Below are 24,758 nucleotides of genomic sequence, written 5' to 3' on the forward strand. Positions count from 1 at the left end.
ACATGAAACCCCACTTGATTAGTTAAATTGACCTCTTCTTTGGACCTTTTTGGCCATATAGAGTTTGTTGTACTTCCATTTGTTTATTTGTAAAATGAGCAGTAGTATATGAGAGATATGGCTTTGTGGGTACATATCACTTGCTTTGACTTGGAGCAGCCATATTGTTTTACTATGGTAAGACATATACATATGTGATAAAAGATACTAAGTTTGCCCAGGAGCAGTAACCTATAGCAACCAATATGATGTTTGCTTTCAAACAGGTGACTGGCAAATTCTACCTGCTGACTGGTTGTTATGGGTTGCTGCTCCTGGGCAAACTTAGTGCCTTTTATTAAATAACCCCGATAGTATATACAAGGGGCCTGCATGGAAAATCATCAGTCAAAGTGGAATTTCCTCTATTAAAGAGCAGTATAGCAGCCCCAATAAAGACACTCGGATGGAACCCTCTAAAATCCCCAAATTATAAGCAAGATAGATTATTAATTCACTGGAACCGGATCTGTATGAAATAACTAATCTCCATATTGTATATAGTTGTCATAGCCTCCCCCATCCACTTAATGCTGTAAATGGTGGGGTAGGCAAACAAGCTGGCTGTTAATTCTTATAGAGATTTTTTGTGATTCTTTACTTTTTGGGGATGGCTTTTGAAGTTTTTTAGTGTACAGCTGCTAATTCCATGGCACATCCGTGAATACTCAACATTTTGAGAATGACTTTCTGTCCACGTAATGAAATCAACCAGGTAGTGAATATGGTGCAATGCCACATTATTCTCATTGGAACCACAACTGAAGTGTCTTCTTGGGGGGGAATGTGTAAGATGCTTCCAAGTGAGACACAGTTGGTAAGTTTGGCCCTTTGAAGATGACTTCATATTTATCAGAAACCTATCAAAGGAAACATTTGTTTGCAAACTGTTCCGGTATGTTATCATCATCTGTAGGACTGTCTGCCGTTGCATATTAAATCAGACATCATGATCTGGGAAACAAACATGTTACCGCTATCTATGTAAATGTTTTTTTTTATTTTATTTTTGATCTTCCATCTGGGAAGATTGTGTGTGGTTGAATTTTTGTTCAGCATGGCTCATTTGACAAATCTTTGTGTAGGGCAGGAATGTGCATTTGATTTACCCCCTGTTTTCTTTCTATTGTAGAAAAGGAACTGTGATGGCCCAGTAGTCTGTTATGCACGTGTGGTTACACCACTCAAGTCTCCCTTTAGATGCATGCAGCTCAAGCTCAATCATTTAGTTGTACTTTTTGATTTCCAGTGACATCACAAGCAAACTGAGTAAAAAAATAAAAGTATGTGCTTTGATGAGCCCCTTGGGTAAATGAAACAACATGGGAAGATAACCCGAAAAGTGCCCATTTTGGTTTTTGTAGGTGGCAAATCATGTTCTTTTCTAGAGTTATATGGAACCAACAGGCATAGAGCTCACATCATATAACTATATAAACATTGTAGATTATAGCCCTTCTCCCTGTTACTATTTACAGTGGTCGTGGAAATGTTCCATGACCATATAAAAGCGCAAAGCCGGAGGTACTTTATTATAATATGCAGGTTTCAGTGAGACATGTGACAGAAATGACATTTCTAAGCTCCAATTATAACTGATGACATCACTAAGCACTGTTTATAAGGATATAATTCACTGACTTGTGAGTATTATATAGTGAATAAAGTACCCCCTCTTGTAAAATATAAGGATATTATAAGATACCGAAGAGTTTCATGACCATATACTGGTCATAGAACTCCGAGGTTCCTTCTAATATCCTCATATTTTGCAACTGTGGGTACTTTATTTATTATAATACACACATTTCAGTGAGTCATGTGAACTCACCGTTTATAACTGATGACAGAACTCACAGTTTATAAGGATATAATTAACAAGCTATTCATGGCTTTTGTGTATTATATGTATATATAATGTATATATATTGTATATATTACCCCCTTGATGTCCGGGCATCTCTCTGATAACGTTGTTGGCTTCAGTGTCAGACTGGGCCTTCTAGGGTCTGACCAAAGAACTTGACTTCAAGGGCCCAGTCTCTCACAACAATTACACCCATTACCCATTACACAATGGGGATATGACAAATTGTATTTTTTCCAGTCTCAGGCCCACCTAGAGATCTTTTGGTGATTGTGATCAGCCAGCCTGACCCTGGTTGACTTTAGTTTTTATGATTTGGTGTACTGAATAATGTTCCCCACTAGGATAGCATGTTGTAAGCTGCTATTACTGAATGAGATGACTGCCTAGTGAATGTTGTGACACAACCTCTTTCCTTGGCTTTGCTTGAGAGCAGTGCTGTCCAACTGGAGGCTCACAGGCTTGATGGGATTTTTATGGTTCCCAGTCTGGCCTTGTTCATGTAAAAGTTGAAAAGTACTGTTTTCTTAGCCTTGGCCTGAGTAATGGCCGAACACAGGCAGGAGTTCTGTTTTGATGTGACTTTAAACCAACTGGACAGTTCAATCAAACATACGAATATCTAAGTTCTTGAGCCAAGAGGTGGAATAAAATAAACTTTGCATCTGAAAATGCCAAAGGCTGTGATTCTATGATGAACTAATCAAATATCTGGCAGAATGCTGCTTACAATTTTGGGACACTTGAGATAGTAAAAATACTTTGCCAGCTCTGTGAAATGATTACGTTTACTGTGGAATATTGTGAACTATGAAACACCCACCAGGATGAACCCCCGATAGATTGTATTTGTATTGCAAGCACTTGGACATGTGCCTTATTAAACTCAGATGGGCAAATTCAACAGAGTGAGCAGCATCCTTTATGAATCTTTCCTTGGCTGTGTTATTGCACATTTTATATGATTTAACTGTGTCAAATCTCCGCCATATCTGGACATACTTCAAACACATTAGCCCAACTCCTTTGCAGCTCTGTGGATGGAATAATTCATAAAATACTACCTGCTTTTTGTTGGTGTTTAATATCTCCAAGGGTTGTTTCGGCAGTGGAAATAATTGTTCTGCTTTTTAAAGAGCACCAGCTATGGCTTGCTGTTCTCACAGTCCCATGTACATTCTCATGAACGGAAATAAATGAGCAGCTTATTCTTTACCTATGCATTTGGTGCTGTCAATTGGAAAATGGCTTTCACCTTACATGTGCTTCCTATAAGGATACAATCTGCCTGCCCGAATCCTTCCACAGTTCCTGCACTTGATAATTCTTCTGTAAGGATCAAAGTCTTGTGGCATAATGGCTGTTGCTGTAATATTTGCTCTTAATGTTAGAAATTCTAGCCATGTTTGCTTCTGATTTCATTCCATATTGTTGTTGAGCTTCACTCTCATCATTGCTTTAATTTTAAACATATATTCTTTTATTTTAATTGGGTTTTTTTGTCCAAAAACTTGAATATGCAACATACTGGATAACGTTCCTTTGAACTCCAGGTGGGGTTTTGCTAAACAATATATAAAAAAAGATATCAAACATACTTGAATAAAAGCAGGATTTTTGTTCCAAAGAAAATATATACCCGAAAGAGCTAATTGTATGCCACTTTAGATTGAGTTCTCATTTCTTTGGTGGTACAGTATGTGGTACTTAATTTGTACACAGTTTAAAATATGAGTTTGCTGGCACATTATTCAGCTTAACATATTCATTTGCTGAAACTTGTGAGACATTTTTTATTTTGTTCTGATTGGAGGTTCATATTGATATATTATTATTATTATTGTTATTATGTATTTATATAGCGTCAACATATTTTGCAGTGCTGTTATATAAAGGCTGAGCGTCACACGGACAACTGTTTCTACATGTTTCATAGTAGAAGCAACTGTGATGTAAGAACCAAGTGATTGTCATTCCTTGTGCTCATTCTACATGATATTTCTGAATGTGGTTAGTCATGGTAAATTGCTACCTAGAGTTTGTTCGTGGTGGGTGGCTGCACACCTGGCTCCTCTTCCTTCATACCAAAAAATATATAGCTGTGTTGCTAAGGGAAGTGGGTTAGACGCAGGTTTGTAGTGCTGAAGGTTATGGGTTCAATTCCTGATAGGTTCTTTACATAAAAATTATTCTCACTTAGACTGTAAGCTCTATGGGGCAGGGGCCTCCTTCCCACAGTGTCTGTTACCACATAGCACTTAGGCTCTTTGTCCTTTTATGAGCTCTGTATATATTGATTGTGTGATTTGTTTTACCTGTGTGTGTGTTGTACGTTTATGCATTCTACAGCTCTGCGGCTACTTAACAGCACTTTACAAATAAAGTTATACATACATACATGATGATTATCCAGCTTATTCCTGGAGTCTCCTTCTCCAATTTAATATCTCTTGTGTTTTGTGTACATCAAATGCAATATAGATTTTAGCCATGTTAAGCAGTGCTTGGCCAGACAGGCCAGGCACCCAAGGCAATCCAGGGAAGCCGCATCGCCCCTCCACTGCGTGCATGCACACTCGCACATGGGGGCGCATGCGCACTGACTGGATGTGTCACCCCTCACGTAAGCGCGCATGCGTGGAAACGAGCGTAGCGAGCAGGACTGCAGACCGGACTGGGGTAGGCAGCAGTGAAAGGCCTGGCGCCCCTCAAGCTTTGTGCCCTAGGCACGTGCCTACTCTGCCTACCCCTAGTTCCGGCTCTGATCTTAAGTGCAAAATCTGGTACTTACAAACCCACCCTGATTCTTATGATACCCAGTGCACTGAGCCTGTTGTATGTGTGCAAATAGGTCCAAGTGAGCAGTTCAGGTGGCACTCTGGTTAAGTTTGAAGAAGTTTATTGCAACATTAGGGTAACAACATCGCCTTACGCGTTTCGGGAGACAAGGAGTGTCACCCAAAACGCGTAAGGCAATGTTGTTACCCTAATGTTTCAATAAACTTCTTCAAACTTAACCAGAGTGCCACCTGAACTGCTCACTTGGACCTATATCATGCTGGTGGCTGAGTACATGGAGTTTGTGGAGGTGATTGGATGGATACTGCATGGTGGGGTGAGTCATATCTTTTCTGACTTATGTGTGCAATTAAATCCATAAAATCTTGTTCATAATAAGTAAGATAGGATGAAAACAGAGACTTTTGTTCCCAAGGTGTTTATTAGGCACCTCAGAATTGGAAAACTGTAAATGAAATGGGCTACAGCTCACTAACTTTAAAGGCTGAGTTTTTATACGGATACAAACACAGGGTTTAGTTGCACTTTTAATGAGCATTCAAGGTGTACTGCATTCAAATGCACCTTTAGTGCATGCTCTACTGGGATGCCCTTTTCTGTGGGTGATAGGGTTCAGGTGTATAGTAAAGGCAGTAAATATACAACATATATAATACACATCCTGAAACATCCAAGGAAAATAAATGCAAGTGCAGTTTGTCATGTGCCTGCTCTCTATGATTCATGTAAAGAATAAGGACCATCTTTGCTTTTTATATGAGGGCTATGAGTAAGAAGCCTCAACATTTATGGGGTAGTGGGTCATGTTATTGAGATACCGTACAAGTTATGTCTGGCAGTATTATTCTTTGTCAAGAGTCACTTCATCATAGACAGTCCCGAGGGTTCATCCCATCCTTCTGTCTTTAGCATGAACCTTCAACTCCTAGAACCAATTTAAGGCTGCAGGTTGGATAGACCAGATAAAAACTGTAACCCGTTCTGTATTATTCGTATATTCCCACATATACTGTATACAGTCTACATCTGCTGCTCAGCAGGCTCCAACTAAATTTGGGACCTGGGATAATTGCCCCTGCTAAAAACGTTTCTTTGTGTGTTGGCATCTTCTTATAATTCATACTTGTAATTACTCGGCTCCCTATTAAGTATAATTCCTTAGGGACATTGTTTTAGTTTCTCTTTTGATGTACATGTGTCTGCTGGCACTTTTAATTTACTAATATGACACACAAGTTTAATTGTCTTTGATTCCCAGTAAAGAGCTGTGTCATAAAGCTCTAACATGTCCTTAAGCATTATAAGAATATGTTTGTACAAAGAAAAGAGCTGCCATCCCCCATATACGGATCTAAAGCTGTACGGAAATAGTAGCAGTTTCTGTGACCCCATGAAAAAAATACTACTCCCCTTCAACTAGACTTAAATAACATTTATGTACCTATAATGAGCTTATGTACTCCGGGCAGAGAGTCGCTCCACGTTTCATATTTCCTAATTGTGAAAAAGATTTGTGACCCACTGATAATGGATGGGGATAGTGTAATCAGGGGTTTGCCTGGGTGAGCTGGGAGATTGGAAGGGCACAACATTATAAAGATTATTTTGGTATGACTTGGTCTATGGGGAAGTTGGCTGCCAGGTTAAGATGTAACTTTTACCATACCAGCTTGATGGTCCTTGTATTAAAGAACCTGCTCACGATAAGCAAGCTGAGTATGCAAAAACGGAGCTATCATCTGATGTGATGGGGATGGTGCAGAGAGGATTTCATTCTGTATCTGTACGGAGAAGGCAGGGAGTCAGAATCAGGCCAATACACTCCCAAGCAAAGAGTTAAGGCTGTGGAATTTCACACGTAATCGTTTCAATTGTGTAGCATGCATTCTTTGGGGATTTTCTCACTGATCTCAAAAGACTGTTGTGCTGGGTGCCAGTACTTGTCTGATGGCTGTGTGTACTGCTTTTCAATGAGATGAGCCGGGATTTTGAATAATGTAAATAGAACAGTTTATGTTTGGGAGGTGCCTACCTGGAAGAATGGGATAGAAGAAAAAAAGATATTTTAGATAAAATGCCTAAATATATCCAATTTATCTTGACGTTTTTTTTTTCAGCGTTGAGTATTAATTAATGCTTTTCATTGCCATTGAAAATTCTGAACAAGAGTGTCACTGATGACATGTAGAGTGACTTTAATTGTAGCCTTAGCTAGTGCCAATGGGGTTATATTCATGCTGGGGTTATTATTAAAAAAGTAGCAAACAGTTCCTGGTTTCCATTTCTTTTTGCCCACTGTAAAACTAGAAAGGTATAGGATCAGTTATCTGGAAACCTGTTATCCAGAAAGCTCTGAATTACGGAATCCCATCCAAATAATCCAAATTTTTAAAAATGATTTTCTTTTTCTCTGTATTAATAAAACAGTACCTTGTACTTGATCCAAACTATGATATAATTAATCTTTATTGGAAGCAAAACCAGCCTATTGGGTTTATTTAATGTTTACATGATTTTCTAGTAGACTGAAGATATGAAGATCCAAATTACAGAAAGATCCGTTATCCGGAAAACCCCAGGTCCCGAGCATCCTGGATACAGGTCCTATACCTGTATATCGGGAGCCATCTGCAATTTTCTGTTGTTATTCCAGTTTGTGTGCAGCCCTATAATCAGAGGTATTAATAATCCTAAATTGTTACCTATTTCTGCTTTAAAAAAACATTATTGTAGGTATATTGCTTTCATTGCTTTGTAGTCTTCTGGAATGGCTTTATTCCAATTAAAATGGTAATCTTTGGGATATTTTTTTTTTTTACAGGGTTTTTTTGCCATCATATACATAATCGCTCTTGCTCCAAATCCATTGGGTTCCTCTAGCCTGTCATGGCACCGACTCAGCTCTTCTCAGTGCACATTCAGCATTTCCCTCCCCTCTCTGTAGTGCCTTCTACTTACATGTAATTCCATGGATTCCCCTCTTTAATGGCTAAATACTTTTCTTGCTGCTGTTAAACAGACCAGAACCATATTGACAGGTTCTGTATTGTGTACATTTATTGTATATCAGCATAATGATATTGAGTTTGAATGCTTGCATATTATTTTAGGGGGTTGTAATGACAGGTACACTTTTTGTCTCTTTTTGCACTGCTCCTTTACTTTTCTCTGTCCAGGGCCCCCGTATTACCCCTCCTTTTTGATTCTCTTGAGCTATGATTCTCTTCTCTCTTCCTACCTATTATTCTCCCCGATAAGTGATGGACGAATTTATTCGCCAGGCGTGAATTCGCGTTGAATTCCTTCGATTCGCCGCAGACGAATAAATTCGCAAAACCGGCGTGAAAATTTGAAATTTCGCGAATTTCGCCCCAAATTCACCCATCACTACTCCCCTCCAATTTCTTTTAGAAATTGTTATGTGTGCCTATTGTACTTTCTTTCCTTTCTGCTTCACATACCTTCTTCCCCTTACTTCTGCCATTTCCCTGACTTTTTATGCCTAATGTGTCCTCACACCCCTTCCATCTTTTCACGCTTTAATCTTTTCATTGTTTAAAGAGATGCTGAAATCAAGGGAAAAAAAATCATTTCTAAATAATATAGCAGTGTCAACCCCATGAACTTTTTTCTTGGGACTGTGGAAGTGTAGACGTTTGTGGCTTTTTGTTTACTTAATACAAATAACTTTTGTAGAACATGATATTTTGTCAGAATAGTTAAGTTTGGATTTCTATGACTGTAATGCTTTTATCTTTGGACAGAGAATCTGGAAAGAAACACTTTTCACTCCACTTGCACCATATTTCTTTTTTCTGTGCACTCCCCTGCTTCAGTGGTGGTCCTCATGTTGTCAAACCCATGTCCATTTTATCCCTGAGATTAGGGTTTTGTTTTGCTGTGCAAGTGCTTGAGCGGAATGCTTTGCTGAGATGAAACTGCTTTATAGCATGGCTGAGAGTTCAGTATTTCACAAGCAGGTCAGGAGTTTATGAAAATGGCAGTGTAATCCATTGTGCTTAGCAAGTAATAGCAGTGTGTCGTTGTGTTTCTGTACCACAGGGCAACAAATCAGCCACTCTTCATATTTTACTGTTTCCTGCAAGACTTGAGGTTTTACAACACCCAGAAAACCACGGCTGGACTATTTCCTTTTCATTGTAAGCATGGACAGTGTTCTATAAACTCTGCAGTAATAGAGCTAGTTTTCCTGTTGAAGGTTATAGAGAATAGCAAGTAACTTCACAACTGCATGTGCTTAAATTCTCCAGTTTTCACATCCCCCTAAGCTGGCCATACACGAGCCAATTAAAGCTGCAGACAAACCGAGTCGGCAGCTTATTGGCCCATGTGTGGGGCCCTCCAATTGGTTTCCCCGATCGATATCTGGCCAGAAGTCAACCGGACAGGGTGAAAAATCCCATCAGATCGCAGCCGCATCTGTGCTTTGATGTGGTCCTGCGATCTGACCACCCACATTGGCTGCATTATGATCCGCTCATTGGACCTTAGGGCCCACAATAGGATCAGCCCGAGATTGGCCACCTCTATGTGGGCATATCGACCAACCAAGCGGATCTCTACGTGTATGGCCATCTTTAGACTGTTTATGTACTTAAAGGAAACCCATACCCCCAAATGAGTATTTAAACAACAGATAATTGATATCATATTAATTGGTATCTTAAAGATGTTTACTAAACTGTAATATATATTTTCATCTTTATCCTTGAGCCCCCATTTTGTGATGGTCTCTGTGCTGCCTCAGAGATCACCTGACCAGAAATACTACAGCTCTAACTGTAACAGGGAGAAGTGTGGAAGCAAAAGACAGAACTCCGTCCATTCATTGGCTCATGTGACCCAACATGTATGGTTTGTTTATTTTGAATATGTGCACTGTGCACAGCAGGTATAGGAGCCACGTGAGGTACTAATTCATATACAATTTCAATAAATATTATTAAAACAGGTCAAACTTTAGATATTTTGGGGGCCAGGAGAAATAATTTGCTGTGGGGCCCAATAATTATATTTATTCTATTGACGCCACTGCCCATAGGGCAGCCCTTATTTTTTTAAATGACAATTCTCTAAAATGTTCCCAAGTACCCCACAGACAATTCTTTTTTTTTGGTGTTAGGGCTGGGACTGCCCCCTGTTGCACATACAGACAATTAAAAGAATGCACCCACCAGTCAGAAACAGCTCACAAAGTCCTTCTATTGTGGCACATTAAAAAACAAACTGCATCCTTTTTGGGGAGATATGTAGTGAGCTTAAAAAGCTTAAAAAAAAAAGTCCTAGTTTAGAATGAATCCAATGAGCCAGTATCAGCTGAATGACTGCCATTGTGACATTACTCAGGGACTGGTTGCCCCTGACTGTTGGCTACAGTAAGTTGCACTGTAATAGTTAAGCTCACAGTTTGATGGCATTGGAAGTGGCATACTGGTGGTGCAGTCCCACTCCTATGTGACACTTTCTGACCTGTAGTCTTGAGGGTTAATATGAATCACTAGAAGGGGAATTGTATTCTAACTGGTATGCAATTACCTGTCCATTTGGGCAACTGCTAAAAGAGCAGATCTGGCACTGTATTGACCACACTAAATCTGTGTTGTGATAAACCTTTCTCATTGAGTAATATTGTGTTTAGAATTCTTAGGAACAATTTCAAGTGAGCTCATTTTGTATGTTATTATATTCCCATTGCTTACAGTATGTAGGCAAAGATTGATTGGGTTTTCCGAATGTGTTTTGTAATTGCTCCTGTATTTGTATAATCCTTATCCCATCTCTGACACCCCCATAAAACATTATTTCTGCGTATTCTTACTTGGACTAATTGTTTGGACACTTTGCTGCTGCCTATCTGGACGAGACATGTTTGTTGTGCCGTCTCCATTTCTACAAAGTTTTTTTTTTTCCGCTTAAAGTTTATGGTTTTCACCTTGAATGTAAAAAGCTATTATGTTGTAGTAATGTGCAGTATTTTGGAGCTCTGGATAATGGGGTTCCAGACAACAGAAGCAGTACCTGTAGTTTCATTTTTCTCCATAGCTTTTCTGCTGGTTTGTAGACCTTGTGATAAGTCTACAGTTTTTTCTACATTTTCATTTCATTAATTCCTCTGTTTTCCAGCGGATGGATCATTATCCTATTAATAATAGATGAAGCTGTTTTGATAGTTATGGCAGGTGTAGGAACAATAGGATGGAAGCGTTACTTTGGCAGTGGCTGTGAGTGAAGCCGTATTTGAGAGAACTCTGTATTGTATCAGTACTTAAGTTGCAGAAGTGTATATTGAAATATTTCAATACACATATACTTTATTTCAATTGCTGTTGCCGGTTTCAAGACATTGATTTCCAGACCTAGTCTCATATAAGATCAGAATAAATCATCCATGTTCAGTATGTCACTTAGCTCAGAATTCACATAACGTGCAGTAACAAAATGTTTTTCAGGGTGACAGAACAGATGCAGATGATATGGTGTTTGCATATCTTGTGCATAGGGTTGCCACCTGGCCTGTATTTTACCGGCCTGGCCGTAAAAGTGATGCTTGAGCTCAATGGTATTAATAGGGAAAAAAGATAAATATATAGGAAGGCCTGTATTTTTTTCCAGAAAAGGTGGCAACCCTACTTCATGGTAGCCAAGAAAACCCTATGAAGGCCCATGGGGTATAGTTCGTCTCAGGGGCGTTTCATGGGTCTTTGCCGCCCTAAGTCTGCCTTTTCTATGCGCCCCTCCTTCGAACCATTTAGAGTGCTGGAAGAATTCTGTATCTTTAGTCCAATCACCACCACTTCCGTCCAATGAAGCCTTATATTCAGCAAAAAACAACCGTGGCAAAGAACTTAGTCAAACGCAGAACATTGCTGCAAAAGTTGTGCTTTTATTGATCCACTACATGTTTCGAGCAAAGAGAGCTCCTTTTTTTGTTGTTGCATATTTATTGCGTTTGGTCATATAACACTAAATAAACACTAAACACTAAAGACTGATTAGGTTAGCTTAGTAGATTGCCCCCTTGGCCCTCACCCTTGGCACATGTGTGCACTTGCATGGAGGTAGTATGGTGACTGCAATGAAGCTGTATGCTAACCATGCTAATATTAGATAATGAACTGCACTTTTCAAGCTAAATTCACCCCTTTAATGCTTTTCTCTGTCACGCACATATGCCGTTTTATGAAAAATTAATACTGATTTATCCATATAATTATTTCTGCCCCTGCTTATTATGTTGGGTATTATAAATATAATTGAATTATAAGGGACTATAATCCGAACAATATGTTATAGTTGCTCGGAATCATTGATGCAAAACTGATGTGTAAGCTTTATTTTCCTATACCTTATATCCCTTGACAATCTAAAAAAAAATAGATAGAAATGAAAAAGATCAGCTGTTAATTGCTTCAGGCCTGGGAAAGTGGCAGGGGGAGTTTTATACGCTACTGTTGGTTTCAGTATATAATCTTGTAAAAGCCCACTTTGATTGAATGTACACATCTATGGGATGTATGGGGTTTAAATGGGGAGTATTGATGGGAGGGTGCTGCCATAGCTGGAGTGTGTATTGAAAGTTACCTTAGCAAACACTATTTCGGGTGAGTTAACAGCCACCTGTGCCAAACATGCTACACTGGGTACCCCATGACATTTATAAAATATTCTCCCTTTCTGTCCATGCTTACAAGCTTCAATAATATCAAATGTGTGATACTTTTTGATGATTCCTGAGCCCCTTTTCTATCTGGCAGTCGCAATGGCCACACTGGTGGAGCCCCTCAATGGCCAGCTTTGCTTCAGATCAATTCCAGTTATTGCAAGGCAAACAATTCCATCATTGCCTTTCTTTAAACTGATGTTTTATTGCATGACCGCAACAGCCATGGCAATTTGAATGGTCCCCAACCAGTGGCACGTGAGCAACATCTTGCTCACCAATCCCATGGATGTTGCTCCCAGTGGCTTCAAAACAGGGGCTTCTTTTTGAATTCCTGGTCTGGGAGGCAGGTTTTGGTCACATAAAAACCAGGTGTACAGCTAAATAGAGCCTCCTACAGGCAGCCAGTCCATATAGGAGCTAACAAATAGTCAATCACAGTCCTTATTTGGTGCCCTCAGGAACATTTTTAATGCTTTCGATGCTCCCCAAATCTCTATACACTTGAATGTGACCCCCGCTCTAGAATATATAGAGCACCTTTGATGGTGGTCAACAAGAAGAGAACCTGCTGATTTCCATTAGTTTATCTTTTCCTGGGAAAGTAGTGCCTAGTACGCTAGATGGTTAACAGTAATGGGCCTACAATATCTGAATACAACAATTTGTATCATTTTTTTGCAACAATCCTGGTTGCAGTGTTTCCATGTGACCCACAGAGTGCATTTTGATCATTACAACAGATCTCCTAGTGTGCCATAGTCCTTGAAGTCTGAAGCTAAAGAGCAAGGCAGACATTAGCAACCCAATTGACCTAGAGATGCCAGTAAAAGTAGAAGTGTACCTCTACTGGCTTTGCTTGTGAGGAATAAATACGATATATATGTGGCTACATTGTGGACTATAATTCTCTTTTTTCTTTGTCTTTTGCAGCAAGTTACCGGCAAAAGCTTTGGTGACCGAGACTTTAGGACGGGACTGGAGAATGGAATCCTTCTGTGCGAGTGAGTCTGCTTATTTTTCTTTACAACTTGAAAGGGGTCTTGTGTGTTTGGGATAAATACCAGCTTTTTTTAAAATGTATTTTCTTTTGAAAATAACCATGCATGCTACTTTATGGCTTTTATGTGTGCTGGTGCTGAGTACCCTTTAAACCTCCCTTATCAGTAAAAAAAGAAAGTAGCCGTACAGGAAACCATTCATTTAGAAAATGTATTTTTATTTCTTTAACAAAAATGATCTGCAGGACTGATTTTAATGAAGGAAGTTTCCGACCCACAAAATATTGTTATGGCACATGCTGTAACATTACTTTATGCAACTTAGTGTCAACCAAACTGTTGCAAATTTGTTTCCTTGGCACACTGTAAAAAGGGGATTAATGAGAACCATCAATGAAAGGGAAACAAAGTCTGCTTCATATTTGGCAGAAAGAGCTACATTCTACAGCTGGTTTAAATGTACAGTTGACTGTATTCTCTGCAGAGCTTTTGGCTGAAAACCAGCGTGTATGTTGTTGTCTGGCTTTTTATACTGCAAGTAAATGGTTTGTCCTGTGCAGATTTAAAATAGTTTCCCTTAGTTATTATATTCAATTGTCCTCACATGTGCTGGCATATTGGCAGATGATTGCTCATATGAGCAAGCCTGTCCACCTTGATTGAACGAGGGGAGTTCTGCTTTGTACCCCTGATATTGCGTTATCCTTTATTATATAAGAGTATTGAAATCCATTGGGAGTAATATAATACAGGTATGGGAACTGTTATCAGGACCTGGGGTTTTCCAGATAATGGATCGTTCAGTAATTTAGACCTTCATACCTTAAGTCTTCTATAAAATCATGTTACCATTAAATAAACCCAATAATCTGATTTTGCTTCCAGTAAGGATTCATTATAACTTAGTTTGGATCAAGTACAAGGTACTGTTTAATTACTACAGAGAGAAAGGAAATCCATTTTTAAAATTTAGGATTATTTGATTAGAATGGAGTAGTTCTGAGATGTTTTTATTTTGAGGAATAATCTATCCCCTAGTGTAAAACATAATCGTTTATGTTAGTGATCTCAAATGTTCTGATTCCTATTTACCCATACATTTAGTTATATATCCCTTCTTCCTTTATTTAAATATTTGGTGAAGGGTTTAGTAGACCCAGGTTAGCCCATATCAACCAGTAAACCATTGAAGTATCATGGGGAACATATTTTTGGATCACTTTTATTATACATTATTCTAAGAACAGTATACAGCTAAATTAGGGGTCCAGAGAGCCTTGAACAATTTCTATCTCAGTATATGAGAATTGACTCTGGCCTGTCACTACTAAGTGTGGGAAATACCACCAGGCATTTTACAAAAGTTGGCAATTCTTACTACCTCTTGCCCCTAGGCTAATTTTGTCATTCTGTCTTACAAATTCAGAGAAAGCTTTACTTTGTAGAATTATGCATATCACCTTAATTGCCATTGAGATTAAGCCGTATATTTATATATATATATATATATATATATATATATATATATATATATATATATATATATATATATATATATATATATATATAAATAATATATATATAATACAGTATACTGTATATATATGATATATATTTATATATATATATATATATTGCATGGCTGCTGGAACAAGCTACTGGCAATTATTTTTCTTGTGGTTTGCTTGTAAAGAACTTGCGAGAAGGGTAGGAAGTTTTATCTGTTGGCTCAGTAGCTTTGTTCTCTTATTTGAAACCAAGGAAGGGATTATATGTGATTGAGCACTAAGGCAAACTGACATCCATGTAGCATGATCTAAACTTTGTCGCAATTGTCCAACCCTTTGCTGATCCATCTCCTGCAAGTATCAGTATCACATGAGATCTGTGTTGATGTGCTGGGACATGAACTATGATGTATGTAGAGGCAAGCTTTTATTTTTGCCAAGCAAAAGTTAAACAGAATAAAGGTCATTTCTGATACAAATGATATCCGAGAACATGCTGCCAGGAAACATCTGGTAAGCTTGGATAGTTTGGATAGCTTAGAAGTTCGAACATATTGGTTTTCCCTTTAACAGGTGAAGACCTAGGCTTATGTATTTTTTATAAAATGTATGTAGGACATATTGGTCCAGATTCATTAAGAAAAAAGTTAAGCACGTGAAAAGATTCACGAGATTCTGGGATGAAGAAAAACTTATGTCACTGTTTTCACTTGAAAACTCTATTGAAATCTTCTAATTGAATCTCATCCATAAGTTTTCACGTGATAAACCATGAGAACTTTTTCTTACATATTTGAATCTGGCCCTTTGTAAGTTGCACAGGCTTCTGTACAGTGAATTTGGTGCACTACAGTATATATTGTATCTGTCACGGTCGGCACCCTAAACCAGAACTAATGCCAAGCTCCCTGGTCTCGGCTCGGCTTCACCAGTAGTGTGACAACCTTTGGCTTCAGGAGGAGCCCTCAGCGTACTCAGATGCCACCTCTTTTCAAGAGGAGCAAGGCGAGGAGTTCTGGCAAGCGAAGGGGCACGACTGTTGTTAAAGTCAGTTAGGCCGAAGGTCGTGGTACAATAACGTAAGACAGATTCGTGGTCAGACAGGCCGGGTCGAGGCAGGCAGATAGCTAGAGTCGTCAGGCAGGCAAGGGTCAAACCAGGTAATCAATCAGATGGGCTGAGGCAGAATCAGAGTCAAATAACAGGCAGAGGTCAAACCAGAACATCAAACAGGAGGGTTAAGCAGAGTCAAGGTCGGTTTCAGGCAAGGGTCAGGTTCCAGAGATCAGAGTAGTCAAACAGGCAGGCAGGGGTCAAAACAGACAATCAGGATCAGATTCAAACAATATAGCAACAGCTAATAGCACCAGGAACAAATCCTATCACGGGCAATGCATAAAAGAAAATGTCTCTTTAAATCCATTTGAATTTCGCGCCATTGCGCGCTGACATCATCACGCCAGCGCGCATGCGCCTATATAAACCGGAAGTGCGCGTGCGGCGCGTATTAGGAAGCTGGCAGAGAAGGATGACGGTGTGGCGGGCGTCCCCGCCGATAGCGCGACGGCGTCCCCGCTGCACCACCACTAGACCACCAGGGTAAGGATTCTTTACAGTATCAGCATTAGCCTTTTATTAAGCTCACCTATTCACATCAGCCCTGCCCTAGTAGAGCAGTGTGTTTCCCAACACACCGGTCAATTTAAGCAGTTGCAACTGGCTAAGCGAGCTGTCATGAGTTGTGCAGGGCTGATAATTTGGTACTATCATCGGCAGGAACACCTTGCACTTCCATACAATTGTATTCGGCATTCTCTGTCCTTCCCATCGCCTGTTCTGAATTTTGTGTAGTTGATATGGGGGAACTCTGGAACTACTGCCACACAGGTCTGCTGGAACACTTCAAGTGTTTATTGCGGAGTGCAGTGCAAAGTTGCAAAGCATGCTTCACAAAGGGGTTTGCCTCGAAAAGTTGCACTGCACTCCACAATAAACACTTGAAGTGTTCCTGCAGACCTGTGTGCCATTGGATTTTTCTTTTGTTGGACTATTACTAGGAGTTGGCTGAACATTCACCTGTGTGCACCAGGCATCTCTGAACTGCCTATTGGGCAGGGTGTTCGAGGTCCTACACCAATTGTATTCAGAACTCTGGAACTACCTGGACCTCTGAACCAGGTGGTAGCTCCAGGGTCCACATAGCAGTCACAGCGCAGTTGCATCAGTAGTAAAGGGAGCACATGTTGTTCTCACAAAGAATACCAGAAATGACTGCAACTGGACTTTGAGGAATATCAGTGCAATTGCAATTAAATTGTGTTGGTTTTGATGCATTGCCCTCAGGTGTGTCAGGTATGATGTCAATGACACTGGAATTAATGGGGGGAGAGATTTGCACTGTATACTGCACTGCAATGTGCACTATATAAAAATTGAATTTTGCACACTGCAAATGTGTCCTTGTTTTCTTGGATTGTGGGAGGAAACCTGAGAATCTGTGGGGAAACCTACTCAAACTCTATAGTGCCCTGGTCTGAATTGATCCCAGGACCCCAGCAGGCCTGGACTGGCTATCTGTGGGTTCTGGCAAATGCCAGAGGGGCTGCTGTAAGTTTCCATAGCCAATCACATTTATTGGGCTGGTGGGGGGCTGCTTGGGCCTCTGTGTACTTGGAATGCCATGGCCTATTGTAAATCCCAGTCCAGACCTGGACCCCAGTGCTGTTGACCAGCAATACTGTAAGGGCCCTTCTTCCTGCAACAATGCATTCAATATCAATAGAATATAAGTATAAGTTGAGAAGAACAGCTGGTGGTGGCATGCCTCTACAATGCACACATGCTATATTGTTGTATAAAGATGAATGCCAGAAACACAGTAATAAAAAACGAAGGATAAAAAGGTGCTTGGAGACTTCTGGTTCAGTTTTTCTTTTACGATCTCCTATAATAGCTGGTATGTCTCTTTGCACATGGAAAGCTTATGGGGATGCCACATTGATCCTAAATGGCTCTGGGGATTGTGAGTAGCTTGGGGAAATTGCACTCGGAAAAACTGACTGCTTTATCGGAAGGATTTATCTTTGTTCTGTAGCAAAACTGCTGCCCAGGAGAAACTAAACTGCTAATGGATTACATTTATCCCTCTTTGAAAGACATACTATGAAAAGCATTGGAAACGATCGCCCAAGCCCCGCAGAACTTCATTGTTTCAGATGGAAAATTGATGGGTAACGCCATTGTCTGCCAAAAGCATTAGGATGCCCATAGCATTGAACGCTAATGCTCTAATAAGCTTTGTAGTAATTCATAGGATAAAATACATTTCTTTGTGAAAGGGGTTGTGTTCTGGATAGGTGCTAGATATGCTCTACAGATAATACCATTCCTGGTAAACATAGGGGTATTAAGATCTCTCCAGCCTGCAGCTTCTTTAAGTGTTCCTGAACATTTCCATGTTGCAAATATCTGCAGTGGGGACATATGTTATATTCTGCAAGGGAACATTTCTTTCGGCTGGTGCCAGGTGTGGCAGATTTTCGGCTTGTGGATAAACTCAGACTGAGAATCAGCCCTTTTCTTGTCAGTTGGCTGCAAGCAAGGATGGAGCTGATTCTCAGTAATCTCCAGGCCCAAAATCCACCATGTCTGCCATTAATCCTTAGGTTGTAATGTTACAATGGAGAAAAGTTGTGTAATGTTTGCCAATTCTCTTTACTGAATGGTTGGTGGATACTTAGATAAGATGATCTGTGGAGATGATAACTAATTCAGTACAGGGATATTTAAATGCTTGGGATACATGATAGGCATTTTTCTGAGAATCATTATGTTAAAATAAATCATTTAACTTCACTTTAACAAAATAAAGGAACCCTCAAAAAGCGATGAATGAATTTATTCGACCAACCATGTACAGCATTGTTCGGCACGTGCTTATGTTTTCACAAAACTGCGGCAAAAATTCACAGTGAAAAAACGCCCATAAGGAAAAACGCCCAATGACTTTAATGCATTTTGAGAAAAAGTCACCATAAGAAAAAACGCCCATTAACTTTAATGCATTCGGACAAAAAACGGCCATTGACTTTAATGTATTTGGAATGAGAAAAATTGTCGCTCGTGAAAACTTGTTGCATGTAAAAACGCCCATTGATTTCAACGCGTTTTGCGAAATCTCACCATTTTACGAGACAGATTAGCTCATCGATATCCTCAATGGATAAATGGTCATTCAATATAATATATACATATATGTGTACAATATATACATCTTACAGAGGCCCGGCCCACCCCTAAAAATTTTTTCAATAGGGTACAGCAACACCCACCCACTGTCTGCCTCTTGCTTACCCACTCCCAGACTCCCACCGGTGTCTCCAGGCTGCAAAGTTCTCCCTCCCAGCTCACCGGTAGGAGAGCGGCTGGGGGGGGAGGAATAATATTCAGCTATAGAGGTGTGGCAACTGATACAGATTCCAAAGACAAAGAGCAAAAACATCTTAGAAGAGCTTTGAAAGCGTGTGGCTACCCAGACTGGGCCTTTGTCAAAACAGCAGCAACCAAGCCCAACAGGAACACCAATAGAAATAACCGCCCGGAGACACATAGTAGGTGAAACATAGTCATCCCATATGTAGCTGGAGTGTCAGAGAAACTCAGGAGGATTTTCAACAAACACCACGGCCCTGTGTTTTTCAAACCTAGCAACACACTGAGACAAAAACTGGTACACCCAAAGGATCAAACACCAAAAGAAAAACAAAGCAATGTGAGAGACAACTGCTCTCCAAGCGAATGGCTCAGCATAGGAGGGCGAACTCTACAGGGCAAAACTCAGCTGTCTTTCTACACCTAAAAGACATGGATAAAGAAGACCGCTGGTTTGAACAAGTGTGAAAGAGGTGATTCATGTCAAGGTGGAGAAACCATCCCTGAACAGAGGCGGGGGCCTTCGACACCACCTGTCTGCTACATACAACGCTGTTCTAACATCTGTACCCCGGCGGTTTCAGAACACTTCACACATCCATTCATGCAACTCTCACAAGTAACACCTGTATCTAGGAGTTGCATGACACAATGGATAATCCTGTCACAGTAACTACACAGAATCAACATCTCTGTGAATTTCTTCAAATGTCACCTCTTTGAAGAGTTACAATGTGCCATTGTAAATGGATTAGTGGAAGAGTTTATATGACGAGAATTTCCCACACCAGTCAATTGAACTGAAGAAGCTGCTCGGATGAGTAGTGAAACGTCTTCATTGATTACTCAGCAAGTCCAGTTGTTTATAGATTTACCTATACTAGACTCTCCTTAAGATTTGTCTAAATTGACTACATACTGACATGACTGCATCCGAGTATAGTGGGACCTGTTATCCTGAATGCTCGGAACCTGGGCTTTTCCAGATAACTTCCTACAGATCTTCATACCTTAAGTCTACTATAAAATAAACATTGAATAAACCCAATAGGATTGTTTTTCCTCCAATAAGGATTAATTATATCTTAGTTTGGATCAAGTATAAGGTGCTGTGTTATTACAGATAAAAAGAAAATTGTGGTAAAAAATTTGTATTATTTGGACAAAATGGAGTCTATGGGAGACTGCTGTTCAACTTTTCTTGGTAACAGGTTTCTGGACAACAGATCCCATACCTGTAATATAAAATCTGAAATATACAAAATCTAAAATAATAATAGTAATTATAATAAATAGAAAATCTGTCTTTTTGGGGTCACTGACAGATAGGAAGCATGAATAGGCTCCACTTCTATGGTAATCTGATCATCTGGGCTTTCAATATGCCCAAAAGCAACTTCGGTAAAAAACAATGAAAAAACTGAGCCTTCCAGTAATGACATTTTGTAGTGATAAGACTATATGAATACAGTGGGTGTTTTTTTTTCATTTGAACAGTAGAAAACAAAGTAATACTAGATTGCCTTCATGTCCTGACAAACAAAGGGCGAGAGGAAGTAGCGATTGTTTGACAAAATAATTGTAGGAATCAAAGAAGCCTCTGTGGTGCTCAGTGCTCCAATACATACCAGTGGCCAAGAAAACATGGACTTCCTTAGCATTCCTTCCTTCTTCTCAGGTGTTGGGTGTGCTTTGGAAGGGACTACTGAAAAGAATGCATTTCTATACATTTGTTTCATGTCTGTGTAAAGCCAAACATCCCGGTTCATAGTCGCAAATGCCTTGAAGTCTTGCTATGCACTGCTTGAATCTGCACATTGGAGAATAAGCATATAGTTTGCTCAGTACAAAGAGTTTCCATGTAAGGAATCCAATGCACAGCCATGCCATACATACATGCAGAATGGCGTAGGGGAGGCTGATGTGGAATTGATGGTTTGCTAAGGGTGCTCAGGATGTCTTACTTCTGGCTTGTAAGATAATGTGCACAAAGTAAAACCAAAAATGGTCCTCCCTTTAGTACATGCAGAATACGGTCTGGCATATAGTGGCCTCCCTTTTGTGCCTGTGAAATAGAGATTACAATATCGTGGCTTCTTTGTTGTAGACATGAAGTACAGACTTCTAAATGTCGCCTTCCTTTTGTATATGTGAAATAAAGACTTACTAGTGGTGTACTAGTGGTGTACTCCCTCTTGTACTCATTAACTATAGATAGCCTTATGGTGGCCTCCATGTTCTACCTGGTAAATATAAACTGACGAATTGATGGTGACATCTCTTTTTAGCTTTGTACCCATGAACTACAAAACACCTGGAAGCCTCCTTGTAGTACATGGAAAATATAGACTGGCAAATGGCAAACTTTTTGTTGTACATGAGATCTGGAAATCCAAATGTTCATTATCGGACTTAAAAGTCTGTCCTTACCAAATGTTCATGTTCATGTTTTCTTTACATACTATAATCATACTATACATACTATAATCTCTTATTCAATCTTTGTTCTCATAGAAATAGGTAATGGCCATGAAATATGCCAAATGTTTTGAAGCAGGAGGGCCCTCTGACACCAGGGCCCCCCGGGAGTTTTCCTGGTATCCCTGTGGGCCAGTCCGACACTGTGTATGAGTCAGGGCTGTATTACAGGAGTTGCAGTCATTGCCCAGGGCATGACAGGGGATAACCCTCCCTGACTTGGGATAGCCATCAGACTGTCTGCCTACTGCAGTAAAGAAACTGTAAAAGCACGATTTGTAACCTAGTTTCTGTAATAGCAATTCAACAATTATGGATCCGCACACACCAGTTTTTCTGCAGTGGGGAAACCCCCATTCTTTTATTTATATTCACCACCAATATCAACGTTTCGGGGGGTACAACCTCCCTTCGTCAGGATATCCTGACGAAGGGGGTTGTACCCCCCGAAACGTCCATAATTGTTGAATTGCTGTTGCTGAGGGGCCTTGTCGGGTCGGCGGATAACCAGCACCACTAGAGCAGCGGAAGTGAGTAAATTTCCGGGTGTGCAGTGGAAACACTACAATACTAGTTTCTGTAATGCCATGTTTGTCTGTATCTAGAGAGGCTTGTGAGTAATTGGATACATCTGTGGAGTATAATCATATTCCCTTTGTATTAAATGACTGTGTGCTTAAAGGATTGCAGTCCCCCACAAAATCTAATTTTTACAATATATTATACCGGTTTGTAAGCGCCATAATAAAATATCGCTTCCGAATGAATAAAAGGTTTCCAATAAAATGGTGTGTTAGGAATTTGAAGTTCATATTTAGAGTGATGTTTATATTATCAGAGTGGTGATGTTTGTGTGTTCTGACTTCAGTAAATAAACGGATCACCATCACTGCCAGAAAGAATCTGGGAGTGGTCTTATTGCTTCTCTGTCAGGTCCTCATATGAGAATTGCATAACACCAGGCCTGCTCTACACGGCATGCAGAATGGGCAGGACCAATGTATTGTGTTAAGTAGTAAGTATAGTTTTTGTAATAAAGTAATCCCCAACCAGTGGCTCGTGAGCAACATGTTGCTCACCACCCCTTGATCTTAAAGGGCATGTAAAGGCAAAAACATAAAATCCAATTTTTACTTTCTTTAATGAAAAAGAAACCTATCTACAATATACTTTGATTAAAAAATGTGTACCGTTTTTATAAGAAACCTGACTGTATGCAGTGAAATTCTCCCTTCATTTACTGCTGTGGATAGGAATTGTCAGATGGTCCCTAACTGCTGAGCAGGGAAACAATCATACTTATGAACAGCCATGCAGAACTCAAGCAGCTTTGTTTGTTTCCCTGTAGAGCAGTCGGCGACTGTGTAGAGATTTGTATTCAGGGGCAATCCTGGCCATTTTGCCCAGGGACACTTAATGCAGACTAATCTCTCCAAACTGCCTTCCCGCCGACTAGAATGTGGCACTTAGATCGATTTGGCTTTCCGAAGTTGCCCGAATCGTTCCGAGTGCCATCCCACTGGCGATTTACATTCTAGCCAGCGGGAAGGCAGTTCGGGGAGATTAGTCGCCCAAAAAAGAAGCGATTAATCTCCCGAAAAATAGCGTGTGTCACTGCCCTTACTGTTTCCAACTCCAGCTGCAGGGACAAAGATCATGGAGCCCGATTTAAACAGATAAACTGGGATTCTATTTGGAGGATTATTTTGCTGCAGCCACTGGTTCTGCAGAGTTGGAGAAAGTATGTATTAAACAATACAAAAACTATAAAATCCACATTAGATACATGACAACACAGGACCCAGTGCAGTCTGTATATTCTGATTATTAATCAGTCTTGCTGTATCGGCTTCTGGCAGATATTATTTGACAAAAATATAGGTAAATGGAGGGCACACTCATTTAAAAAAATAGAAACAAAATGCAACTGGAGGTGCAAAAAGAACCTAAAGTCACCCCTACAGAGCAACCAAATATAGTATATCAAATATCAGGTCTGCACACTGACAAAAAACTTATATACTCAGGTGGTATGATAGAAAATACTTTACTGTTTAAAAAGAACAATTTAGCAGTAACACAATGTTTACAAAAACAATAAACAAATACATACCACCCTTCGGTACACACAAGGCAGAAAAAGAACAACAAGAAGTGGATACACCTGCCAAATGAGAATGGCTCCAACGTTTCGGCAGACAGCCTTTGTCAAGGGAATTCGTATATTATTTGACTGCTGTTTTGATAATTTATGACGATCCCTAAGCAGCCCAGACCACACTGAGCATGTGCATGTTCTTGGTCTTGCAAATATGTTTAATAAAGTTACAAGACGGTGACCCCCTGTGGCCAACTTTGAAAGCATAAATCATTTGTTTGATTAGGCTTGTGGTGCAGTAAGTTCATGTTAATGTTTAGTATACAAAATAAGCATTTCTAGCCTTCTTCTATTTTAGACTTTACTTCCCCTTTAAAGCAGGTGTTTATTTTTGAATTCCTGGCTTGGAGGGAAGTGTTGGTTGCATAAAAACTAGGTGTACTGCCAAACCGAGTCTCATGAATAACTGCCAGTCCACATAGGGGCTACTAAATAGTCAATCCCAGCCCTTATTTGGCACCCCCATGGACTTTTTTTATGCTTGTGTAGCTCCTCTGGTATATGTGGCTCACAGGTAAAATTATGGTTGAGAACTCCTGTTGTAATGTATGGAACGGCGGAAATTCAGATTAGAAGTTTGCAAAATCCGTAAAAGGGAGATACCCATTTTGTGGAGGGTCTGCATTAAGTGCCCTATTCACTTACAATGACATTGAGAAGAATTGCTCTTTTCAATATTGCTCTTTTTCATTTTTTTGCTCACATTATACCAAATGGGAACAGATACACTTGCTGCAACCTGACTCAGTGTGCTACTGGCTTTCTTTTGGATTTTGCTTTTCAATATTGCAGTGAA

The 24,758-nt window shown here is 39.9% G+C and overlaps 1 protein-coding gene across 7 annotated transcripts in view; it reads left to right on the plus strand.

The window, feature by feature from the left end:
- The window catches only part of limch1.S (LIM and calponin homology domains 1 S homeolog), a 173,504-nt gene that overhangs the window by 40,631 nt on the left and 108,115 nt on the right, over positions 1-24,758 (plus strand). For all 7 annotated transcript variants that reach the window (XM_041579445.1, XM_041579446.1, XM_041579447.1 and 4 more), the window contains exon 2: positions 13,320-13,390. In XM_041579445.1, coding sequence (XP_041435379.1) covers positions 13,320-13,390 — 71 coding nt within the window. The remainder of the gene's footprint in view (positions 1-13,319; positions 13,391-24,758) is intronic.

The sequence above is a fragment of the Xenopus laevis genome, chromosome 1S, assembly GCF_017654675.1.
Source record: "Xenopus laevis strain J_2021 chromosome 1S, Xenopus_laevis_v10.1, whole genome shotgun sequence".
In the NCBI taxonomy this organism is placed as follows: domain Eukaryota; kingdom Metazoa; phylum Chordata; class Amphibia; order Anura; family Pipidae; genus Xenopus; species Xenopus laevis.